Genomic DNA, 12655 nt, shown 5'->3' with positions numbered 1-12655 from the left:
CCACTTATTCCCAGTGAGGTTGCAGCCCCTCAGATTTGCTAATCAAGTAACTTAAGCAAAGTTAGGAAAAACTTCTATCAGGTTACATTTTGCTGGGTGAGGAGTTAAAGATCATTGTCACCATCATCAGGTCTAAGAGGAAGTATGTTAAGCAGCAAGGAACAAGGGTGGGTTTAGGCAAATGTTTTGAGAATGCGTTGTTGTTACTGGAATGGACCAGGGATTTTTTTGCCCTGTCCTAATTTACTCTCCTGAAATCTAGTAAAAGCCCACAGGAGGTGAAAGCAGGAAATGTGTCCATAAACGCAGTATATTGTGCACTCAGCTGCAAAGAGCCCCTTAATTTCTAATTAAGCAAAAAATAAAATTAACCCCCACCTCCCCTTTATTTTAGCTTCACATATAGATTCTTTTCCAAATGAAAGACAGAACACCTATAAGCACAGTCTTGTCAACCTTCATCCATTTTTTACAAACTCAACACAGCATTTAAGAGGAGGGGAAGGAATTTGGGCAAGATGGTGCTGATAAAAACACTATGATGCTCAAATACAGTTTCCCTTTAAAACGCTGCCAGGGCCAGAGCCGTCACATAGCAAAATGGTGTGTGTCTGGGTCTGTGCCTGCCTGTTTAATAAGCCATGAAGCTCTTTGGCTGAACTAGCGTGTGTGTCATGTGATACAGGGGTTGCCATGGCAAGTACATATGCAGTTCTTGACCTGCTTCATCACAGCCATAGCAGAATGCAGATTAACAATGCAGAAATATGATTTCCTAGGAAAAAAAGATGCACTCTGCTTAGCCTAACAGTTAGATGTAAAGCCAAAACAATTTAAATTATCTCTTAAATGGTATTTGTGATATGCTGATTAAAAACTTGTAATCTCAAAACAATAGCCATGTAGCACAACATTATCAGTTCAGTCTTCAAAAGCATTTATATTTGGCATATGTTGTAGTACATGATTTTTGGTATACTTTTCCATTTAAATACACAGAAAATTGTATTTCTGCTTCAGCCCTCAAAACACAGATATAACTGGTAGAGAGAAGAAGTGGGGACAATAGTTCCAGTGAAATAACAAACAACATGTGGAACCACTGTAAAATTCAGTCATTGCTTTTTTTCATGTGGTAATCCACAAGCTGACAGTCAACACAAGAGATTCCTATGAGAGACGTTCCTGACACTGAGGCAGAAAACATATCAGAGTTTTAACATTTCATACCAAAACTAAAAGCCTGCTAATACAACAGACCTGCATCATATGGGCTGCCGTTCCTAACTTGGTGACAGAATACGGCTGGAGGTACTGGCAATCCAAAGCCAGGTTCATAAAGTTGATTCTCTTCCTGCAGGGGAAGCCATAGGACTGTTTCACCTGACTGAGGCCAGTTCCAGTGAGGCACACCGCCCCTGCACTTTCAGAAACATCACTGTGGGGCCAGGACGTAACATGAAGTGCCCAAAGAGCTTTGGCATACCTTGATCTTCAGCATTTAATACATGTTTAGATGATTTTCATGTGTGCTACTGCTCCAAGAGAAAAGATATCCAAGTCCTGAAATAGTTTTTGATACTACGGAACAACCAAACTTCAAGCAAAAAATTACAAGGAGCCTAACCATAAAGAATGAGTGCCTGGGCCTCTAAGCAATTACATAAAAGCAGGCAGACCTCAATGCAATTGGAATTTTTAATAAAAGTTAGCCCTTTGTCTCCATGCTTTCTGTAGAAGTGCTTGAAAAGGGATAACCTGTATTGAAAAGGCAGTTGAAAGGCAGCTGATTCTCTCAATGTTTCCTTCCAGCAAGAAAACAAACAAACAAACCAACCCCCCCCCCCCCCAAAAAAAAAAAAGAAATTTGAATTACAGCCAAATGGATTCCCCCCCAACCCTACTCTGGCTTCCAAATTCTTCCCATCAGTTACATAGGGCTGGTCTCTAAACCTATGGCACCACTCATGCCTCTAATTACTACCAGCTCAGGGCATCTGGAAGTGCAGAGGTCTCCCAGAATGTAAAGAACAAGATGTTGCTTTTGTTCTTTCCCTTTTTTAGAAGATACTGTGTTGGAGCTTCATGGGTTAATTTCAGATCCTTCTCTTTTTTAACCTTATGCTTCTTACTTCAATTACATTCTTCATGTCCCCATACACAGCTCATTTCCACTGTGTATCATAGGTTTTTCTCCAATAGCAATAAAAGGAAAAATCTCCATTGCAAATCACTTGCTGATTTAAAGGAATCAGAATACTAAAACACAGAGCAGTGTTTCAGGATTTCCTCTCCATTACAATGGGCTGCATTTAACGTTGATTGTTATTACTTTTAATCAGATGTCCATAAAATCAAAGACCTGCATCACTACTGATCCAATCAAGATGTTTCTCCCATAACAAAATTGCTTAACAGATTATATGGATTTTTACTGAAACTACCTTGAATCTCTCTGCTTATGGGAGAGGAATATCAAAATCTAACGACTAAAATATCAGATGCGGTTTCAAGATGCAAATAACTGATTTATGGGTTTTTTTGACAATTTATGACAAAATTGCTGACATCTCTCTCAAGTTCATCTCATTACCAAAAATTAGAAAAATGAGATCACTAGTCAGAGCTCCTACTAATGTGATTTTGGTGTTAGCAGACTAATTTTTTAATTAGCCTCTCTTTGGTTACTTATTGAGACTTGCACATGATAGAGGGCTGCAGGACTGTCTGATGTCAGAGTTACAAAGCCGAGCCTAAGATAAATAACTTCTCACATTCCCTGATACCTCTCTTTCAGCCATGAGCTTTCTGCAGACAGCAGGAATTTGCTTCTCCATAGCTGCATGCAGAGAAGCAAAACAAACTTTACGTTTAATTATAGAAGATTATTCTCTAGATGGGCTACACTTTTAAACAATCTCTTTTGCAATACTAAAGGACTCAGCAGTTTCCTTTTGTCTTTAAAGATTCAATTAAAAGTATGTTTCAGAAATTAAATTACAGCATGAAATTAGCTAAGGGTATGAAATACTGCATTTGCCCTAGCATTCAGGGAAAGGCTGTAAAAAGCAATTCACTTAATGGCTCCTAACATGTGATCTCAACTTAATAACTAAAGTGCCCTCAGCTACCAGAGGATCTACTGGTAAGATACGCCCTATATAATCCACCAAAAGGAGAAACGGATTAAACTCAGGTAAATCTTATTAATGTATGATAAACCCTACAGTTACTCTCATTTGTGATCTTTAAAAATGTTACAATTTTGTCAAGTAACACACTTGTTGGCAGGAAAATTTCTGTGGGTTTTAGCTGGCTGTGGCCTTCTCAATCTTGACACGTTCCAGAAGCATCTGCCAGAGTCTATTGGAAGCATTTGTTCTTCTCCAGCTTTCAGAGAGTACTGCTGGATGTAATTCATCACAACCACTGGGGATACACTCCAGTTTATTCTTTGCTGTACTAATATAGGGAAGGAAACGAGCAGTCCCTGAACTCTTCAGCTGTCCCTTTAGTCACCTGTTGGGTACAATTTCAGCTCATTGCTGTGAGCCGTCTTTGTGCTGCATGCGTGCACTGGGTTAGTGTTTCATAGGAATCTAATTTCCATTTGGGGTCCTTGGGTACTGTGCAATAAAAATAAAATACAAATCTATTCCACTTATGACTGCCTTCTACAGGACCAAACCAGCTCACTGCTCATTTGCAGGCTCCCAGCAGCTCACTGGGGGGCTGCAGCATTCGCCCCCAGCAGCACCTCGGCACTGCCAACCCCCAGGTGCGCAGGGCTGTCCCAAGGCTGAGCAGCACCCACCCCATGGCAGCTCTGCCATGCCCGCTCGGCACAGGAGATGGCAGCTGCCTCTACGTCTTTGATGAAGGCCCTGTGCCAATGACACACCCCACATGGTGGAGATTTTTTTTTCTTTGGTTCGTTTTGGGGTGGTTTTGGGGGGTTTGGCTGTTGTTTTTTTTAATATTTCTAAACTGACGTCACTTAGGATTACAAGTCAAATTAGAGTGGAAAGCCATGAGGGAAAATAAAAGCAGTCTCAAATTAACTATAAAATCTACAGCTAGTAATGTCTCTACAATTCATTTCTTTTCTAATCTCTCCTTACACCCATTTTAATCCAATCGTGTAAAAATCTAATCAGTACACATGCACATTCCTGTTTTCATATAAATTTTAGCCACTGATCTAGTGCAACTCAGCAACAAGATACCCATCACCAGATGCTTCTGTTGCAGAGATGGTCTGTACTGACATTGTCTGCTTTCAGGGGTATACCCAGGAGCAGACTCTCTTCTTTAGCCTAAGAAAATACACATCCCAATTAAATTATCAAGCACCATATTATGTTTGTGTTTTCCCATAGAGGAAAATAAATAAATAAAAAAGCATGCATCACTTGTCAGAAGGGTTCTGAGAAGGAGAATATGCAAAGGGAACAAACACCTGCCAGCTGGGTCGGGCATAAAGTAATCTTTATTATTATTAAAAACAGACAAATACAGCTGCGATTTATGGTCCCTGAAAGAGCAATGCACTGAGCTGTTTTTCTCAAAGAACATGTTGGTTTTTCTTCAACCTCATGAACAGGTATTGTTAAACAATGGATTTTCCTGAAGGCACAGAAAGATTCACTCATATTACTCAATGCTAGCAGATCTTCAGTTCTGCTGGGTTCTCAGACCAGTGCTGTATGCTCCCAGTGTTTATTATAGACTGTTTTGGCGGTTTCCAAAGGGCATGTGGCTGAATGTGCATGTATGCACGTCTAGGAGTGTGACTAGCTGCAATTTTGCTCCTTATGGGTCATGAGACTACTTTCTGCGTGTCTTCTGTATGAGTATCCATCCTTCAGGTTGTAACATGAATTCTTAATTTAGGTCACAGGCAATTACAACTTTTGTCAGGTGCAGTGAACTTCAGCATGGAGTACATTTTGGTTACTGGAAGCCTTGAACCAGAACAGATCAATGCTTCAATTTTACCAGCAGTCCTGCACTAGACTTTATTAATGTTACATGATGTATTAATTGTGCTGTTCTACTGAATATATTTCTCCATTAATTAAGTCCATCCTAGATTAGTTATAAAGACTCTATCTGAACATGCTTGAAAACAGTCTTCCTTTTTTAATCCATTCTTCACAATAACAGTTTATTTATTTCTGCTCTACTCTATGCAGTTTTGTAATACACTTGAAGACATTTTCCAAACAAATGCAAACTTTTGACTAGAAATAGCAACAGCACCAGAACCCTAGAGGGTTATGCAAAATATCTACCTCCCCACAGCTCTACATGCATCTCTATCTTGTTAAGAGGGGCATTTTGCTTAGACACAATGCTGGATAATTTTAACTACCAGATTAAAATTACAATCCCACAACCTATAGTTGAAAAGTAATAAAGGGGCAGCAAGAAAAAACCCTGAGAAATAAAAGTGGAATGAGAATGAATGGCTAAAAACTGGACATGAAGATCCACACCCCCCCCACCACCATCTTTCAGCAGTGGGATGCCAAGGAGTGTCTCCCAGGGGTACAACAGACCTCCTCCAGAATGACTCGGTCTGCCCAGGAGGCATCAGCCTGTGGGCTGTACACGAACACACCCAGGCAGAGTTGGAAGAAGGCCAGTTCACTCATTTACACAGGTGGTCAGACAGCCCACGAATACCAATAGCATGGAGCCACTTAGGCTGGACTTTAACAAGAAGAAGAAAAGGGGTCTGTAATCCTTTTAGAAGTCCTCTGGGCTCCCTATGACCCCATACTTCTAATTATGCTTTTAAATATAGCAAATTAACCCTGAGCAAAAATCTACCCACTTACATAGTGGGCCAGTATACGTCTGAGCGATTTGTGAAATTATGAAGTGGATGAGATACAACTTCCCTGAAAAAGAGTAAATGTTGTTGGCAGGAGCCCTAAAATCATGAAAGATTTATTGAAAATAACATCAAGATTTAGATACCAAACTGATAATGATTTCTGCTTTATTTCCTTGGTACTTGGGATTACCGTGCAGGCTATCAGCCTCTATGGTAAATTTTAAATTACATCTGTTGCATGACTGTCCTAAAATAAAACTTGTCAGAATAACAGCCACAGCAATATAATGTAGTTTACATTGTGTCTGTTGTTTATTTTGCGTGGCAATGATACAGGCAGACATATGGATTTGAGCATTTGGAAGGGAGGATTTGTTGGCCAGATCATCACATCTGTTTACTTATAAATGCAACAAAAATACATTTGGAGGTCACTGACTGCACAAACATTTTACTTACTCTTGGTGAAAAAAAAAGCTATCAATGCTACTCTTTCTACATCAACCCAACATCGAAAGAGTTTTTATGATATTTTCATGAGAAAAAGGTTTTGAAATCATACAAAAATCAGTCTCTACCAGACCTCATCAGTCACTTCCACCATAAAGATGGTATCACAGCAATAATTTAATCAAGGATGAAATAAGTGTGCAATATGTCCAGGAGGTTGATAACGAAAACTACCAGTGCCACAGTTCAGCATCCTCATAACACGTACCCATTAATTAAAGGGGCACATACCACTGACCTTGTATCCAAAACTCACATTCACTGAGTGAACTCAAGATATTGCAATTAAAAGAAAAACTACATAAACAAACAAAACCCAAAAAACAACAGAAAAAAAACCCAACCAAACAAAATAACCAACACACCAAACCAGTAACAAAAGGTTCACAAGCTTGTAATTTATAACATCTCAATAATGTCCTTGAAGGTATTTCAACTAAGCCCCTCACCATGATCCAAAATATTTATTGCATTTCCTTCACCTTTTTCTTGAGGTCTGGCTGTAAGCATATTGCAACCTAGCAAGCATAGGTATTCCTGTAAACATAGAAATGTATAGTTCACTATGCAACATTTCAACTGCAGACAAATGTTCAAAAAAAGAAGAAACAGTACTTTAAGCTTTCTTTTACCTAAAGTATTCTTCTGGTTCCAAAACATTATAAACAGAAAGTTCATAATGAAGTTATTTCACTGAAGTTATTTTGTATTCTGGTAGAAAACTTTTGGTAGAAACACCTCAGCACGTCCCTATACTTTAAGATTACATGTATTTTCTCAGCTGAACAGAGCTTTTTGCAGTGAGTAACCCCATGCATAGACATATTTTTATATTTGCTTGCTGTTGCCCACGCTTGATAACACTTAACTCTTAGCTGAAGGACACATAACTTATGTCGTGTTCACAAAGGAACCTAAAGACAGGAATTACAGAAAACTACAGACAGATAATACCTCAATTGAATTACTTCCACAATCTTAAAAAAAAATAGAGCAAGAGGAAAATATGATCTTACTTTTGCCGATGGGTTAGTCTTCAGTATTTGATTTGCCAAAAGAAAGAGAGGTTAGGATGACAGCTGTTCATTACAATTCCTTTTTTATTACAAGAGCTTAACTCTGCCACTGGCTGGCTGGCCCATTTCTGCTAGCTTTAGCACACAACAGTGCTCCTAAAAGCTCCTCCTCTTAACAGCATCTGTCTGGATACTTCCCTCAACAAGCAGAAACAAGGCTTTCCACAGAGCCATTTAGGTGCTGAGAATGAGCTACAAGTAAGGGAAGCCATTAGAAGTAGAAATAAATCTTTTGATGGCTAAGTCCAGGGTTTGATAGGTAGAAATTCGTGCCCACTAACACCATAAGCTTTACACCAGAGCAATCACATCTTCATAGTGTTACAAATCAAAATGATGACCTCCCCAACAGAAACAGTAGCTTGAATAACACCTAAAAACTAGAAGCCACAACTCTGAAAGCATACATTTCCTATGAAAATGTGCAACCCCAGCCACTCCCTATGATTAATACAGTATGTCTCAGCCTTCAGAGAAGGAGGAGGGTTCATTATTTGTTTCTTACCAAGATTGTGTATTTATACAACCAAAAAAAGCACTGGTGAAGTATCCACACATGACAATATATAATAGATAAAAAACATCTAAATATATGCATTTCAATTATGGATGAGTCAGGAATCAACTGCTCATTCTAACAGATGCCCTATGTAAACTCAAAATACTCACCTTTTCCCTGGCACCCATAACAGCTGAGGCAAATCTACCTTCTGTTCCCAGAAACGCTGCCCACAGCAGATATTGTATCATGGCAAATGTACATCTCGCAGTACTGCAACTTTATTGCCAGTGAAAATGATACTGCTTCATAACTTTATTTGTGATTTATAAGCTCTGTGGGCAATACGCCAGTCTGTTCTCTTGGTCTGGACACAGCCGGCTGAACAGACAATGATAAAGTAGTGAGACCAGACAAATAAAAGATGGGGGGGGGGGGGGGGGGGGGGAAGGTCTAAAAATTAGGCCCAAAATATATATACCAACATATTTATTGTGACTTACTCTCAGCTACTGATCAGCACATTAACCTTATTTTCTCTGCACGATTGCTAAGTACCATACTAAAATTAGGTCAGAAATTCAGATCAGCTGACTCAGCCCAGCAAGATCAGACAAAGACTAGCTGCTTTTTTTTTTTCAATCCAATATAATGAGGTTTATCCCCTGCAATGTACAATAGATCCATACACTTTTCCCCACAATTAACCTATCAGAAGTACACACAACAGGACAGGAATCACACCGAAGATACATCAGTGCTACTGAAGAAACACAAATATATCCTTAGGGAGGCAAAATGTACAATCAAATGGCTTTTTTTTTTTTTACGTCTTTTTTCAGATCTTGTTTCCAAACTGCTCAGGCTAATACATTTCAATGAACTTTTAAGTCATTCAGCATGGTTATGAGATGATTTAGGTAAATAACAGCTGCTTCCAAATAGTGTTGCATGTGAACACCACCACTTTATTAGATAATAAATTACTCATTATTATGTTGTTAATATACATGATCACCCTTCTTCTAAAAGAGACCATCTGAACACTAGAATTGAATAGATTCTCAAAAAATTCAATAATTGGACTATTAGGTAATTTTCAGTAGGTGCCAAAGACTTACAGCCGCTATATTTTAATTCCCACAAGCAAAAGCAGAGTGTTTGCTGGAACCCCCTCTCCTGCTCCAAATTTACCCATAGTTAATCACAGGGGATGACCCCCTTGTTGCTAAGGAGATTTTCGGCTGTTGGTAGTCCCTAGACTGGTAGTACTTTTACAACTGCACACATGTACCACTTGCTATCTAGGCCACACTATCAGGAATTGGGGATAATATAAATAACCACCAAGATAAGATAAAGACATAAGGAATATCGTACAGAACAAAGAAGAAATCAATAATCCTACTTTACCTTTCCCCGACTGCTGTGTTTCAGTAGACAACATAGTCTTGAATGAATCTCTGGAGGTTACTACAAGGAGAAGACTCAATTGCAATCAGCCTAAGTGACTTCAGATATCATGGTTCCTTTAGTCAAATCAGATGTTCTCCCTTGGTCTGCCATAGCTTTTAGTTTTCCTAATCAATGACTGATCACACATATCTAATTTTCCCTTTCCAAGTTTACAAAGGAATGAGACAAAAAGACTCGAAGACGATGTTTTCCAAGATTTCCTAAGGTGTTCTTCCTACCTTGTTTCCTCAAACAGATATTGTTTACCCCATTCAGTGTTACTCAGATAAACCAAGTGGGGAGAGAGGAGACCACTGCAAAGATGGTTTCCCAGAGAAAAGCACTATATTCAGATAATGTTGATGACTCCAGCCCACATACATATACATGCTGTTCCTCTGGTAAAGCCATTATATTGCCGGTAACCTTCCTTGTGTCTTCTGACTGTATCTGGAAAGAAAAGCTCTGTTCTTAGTGATCTCAGTTTAGCATAAGCAAGAAATTCATGGTTTGGCTCAGCCCTAAATCATCTGCACTCATCCAGAACTCTTCATCAAATCACTTTGCCAAGATCAATAAATAAAACCACACAAACCAACCACAACGTAGGAAATATTGTTACCGCCATTCAAGTTAGGTAGACAAGCCTGGCTAGAGGACTATGAAGAACGAAGTAGCTCCACAACTTACTCTCTCATGCCCCAAGAAACTTCCTCATAACAAAACCTATTCTGTCACTTAGTGACCTTTATGGTCACACATACATAAGTGTATGTAAACAGGTTAGCCACAGCACAACATAATTAACTGTCATGCCTGAAGACTATGTTCTAAATACATCTGTATACATTGCAGTTTAATATAGCTTATCACCAAATGAAGAAGTTGCCACACAGGCTAGGGAATTTAATTTTCCAGCCAATGCTAAATTAATGAAATAATGATGTTTCAATAAATACAAAATATTTGCAAATTTTTAAAATTTGATTTTCATCAGTGAGGAAGAGCCAGCAATGTAAGATGAGAAAGTATGCTTCATCTCACTACTCTTAAATTTATTGACTAGCATATTTTTATGTGCTCACTTCACAGGTGAGAGAGATTAAAATCCTTCCTCTGCTTAATGTAGCTGGAACTTAACTTCCCTCTCCATCATATTAAGAAATACTTTCAGGTGGGTCTCTTTACCCTTTCCTCTTGGAAATCCTGCAGTTTATGTAGCTGCTGAGTAATCAAGACAGAGATGAACACTAAACGAGGATGGCAGGAATGAAACCAGATGTGTATCCAGCATAAAGTGAAACAAACAAACAAAAAAACCCTCCTGCATTAATCTGCTGCAAGGAAAAACATTTTTCTCATGAAGGTGTGAATAGTACAGCTCCTGCTACAAGCAGCCTATGCCTTTCACTCCCCAACAGTTTGAATCCCCCTAAAGATCACCCAGAAGTTGAGCTGACAAGATAACAGTCCAGAAAGTACCAAAATGCACATTGCACGGGCTGTCATTAATCACCTTAATTTCACATTATTTTTATCCCCCAACCAAATTATTAAGAATCCATAAAACTGTATTTCCTGGAATGTGAAGCAGCCATAATAATTTTGCTTATATATTTTTTTATAATTATGTATTTGCTTATATGCTTATAATAATAAACATTGCTTCTTTTCCCTCCTCTGTCAAACCGTATGTGCTGCTCTTTTCCTTTTAACAATTCATCAAAATTACCAGACTACCGAGGCATTGCTGGAACATTCACAGCACAGCATGTCTGTTATACCTGGATGTACAGTACCCAAGATATAGCATAAAATGTAATCACTTAAACTGAAATACAGAAGATTCATGCTGGGGGAAAAAATTCAAAGGACCTCCTATCAGGTTTTTTTATATGCCATTCATTTGCATATAAAAGTTTAACATTTTGATGGATGATTTACCTGTATTGCACAATTTTTCCTTCTCCTTGAGAAAATGCAAATTTTATATGCAAATATGTACATAATAAATATTTATATCTAAGCCATTCAACCTTCTTTTCCTCTCCAAAAGGCTGCAGAGTTTTCACTGCTATCCATTGGCACAAGAGGACAGGTCATGTGAGTGCTCCTCTCATTAACTGTCAATTAAAATCAATGGAATTGTTCAAGGAGAGCCATTATAGGGTTCTGCCCATCAGGGGCTTGATCCATTTTCCTTTAAATGATTGCAGTATTTTCACTGACTTCAGAGCATGCAGAATGGTGAGGAAATCATAAATAACAGATATATTATTTTGTAAAACCTCAGACAGCAATTTGAGACCTTTGAAAATTTACTGGATTTAAAATATCAACTCCAGGAGAGTCTACTTTGACCTGTGAGGCTGTCCCTGTCTTGCAAGAGCTCACGCACAAATACATCTTTGCAAAGTACACACTGTTCATCTAAAAGCATCTAAAAGCACTGAGTGAATAAGAACCTGTTTTCCACTAGATCCAGATCTCCTATTGCAAACACCTAAACTTTTTATTACAAATCACGCCTGCTGAAGATGCCACACATGCTCAAACTGAATACTTTTGGAAGGGAATACGCTCTTCCTTTGAGCGATGCAGAAACTATTCAGTATCACATCTACACAACATAAAACATGTGCAATTTGCAGCCTGACATGGGCCAATGGTCTGTACTGCTTTAACCAGCAAGCTGCTTAGAAATCAACTGGTCCACACACATTTACCAGAGACCAAGCCCCTCACTGTTCATTCACTTTGCCAGACCACTCATCTTTTTATCAAAATATTTACCGTTTTATTGCTTCTTCTTGTTTTCGGCGTTTTTCACTCTTTTCTTTCAAGTAAGCCAGGTTTGTTTCATTCCTCATGCGATCATTCTCTCGAGCAATGTCTGATGCATTCTGTATAACCAAGCCATCATAGGCCTTCATCCCCAAATCTTCAATATACTGGAGAAAAGCGCCCAAAGTGACCTCCTCCTGATTAGAACTCATCATCTTGCAGGAGATAATGAACAAAGGAAAGCAACGTTTCCTGCAGGTTGAAAAACACATAATACCTTAATCAGTAGGAAAATAGCTTATGGTTTATGACAGCGAGATTGTGTCAATTGTAATTAACATCTCTGTAAGAGACATTTTTTTAGACTTTCTCCTGTCTAAAGGATAATAAACAAAGCAATTCAGAGCACAGAACATTACTTGAGATGAGATAAAACCCAAGTCTCTTCTTCCAAGCAATGCAGATCCATCGAGTTATACATTCTTCAAA

General features: G+C 38.6%; 1 protein-coding gene across 4 annotated transcripts in view; it reads right to left on the bottom strand.

Moving 5' to 3' along the window:
* NYAP2 (neuronal tyrosine-phosphorylated phosphoinositide-3-kinase adaptor 2) overlaps positions 1-12655 on the bottom strand; it is a 146134-nt gene that overhangs the window by 126079 nt on the left and 7400 nt on the right. For 3 of the 4 annotated variants that reach the window (XM_055817564.1, XM_055817562.1, XM_055817561.1), the window contains one exon: positions 12176-12418. In XM_055817564.1, coding sequence (XP_055673539.1) covers positions 12176-12381 — 206 coding nt within the window. In that variant the 5' untranslated portion in view covers positions 12382-12418. Of the gene's footprint in view, positions 1-7368; positions 7459-12175; positions 12419-12655 lie in introns of those variants that run through there. The other variant, XM_055817563.1, reaches the window with a different exon arrangement.

Source organism: Falco peregrinus, chromosome 12 (assembly GCF_023634155.1).
Source record: "Falco peregrinus isolate bFalPer1 chromosome 12, bFalPer1.pri, whole genome shotgun sequence".
In the NCBI taxonomy this organism is placed as follows: Eukaryota; Metazoa; Chordata; class Aves; order Falconiformes; family Falconidae; genus Falco; species Falco peregrinus.
The sequence above is the reverse complement of the archived record's forward strand: the minus strand, read 5'-3'. Positions and strand labels throughout refer to the sequence as shown.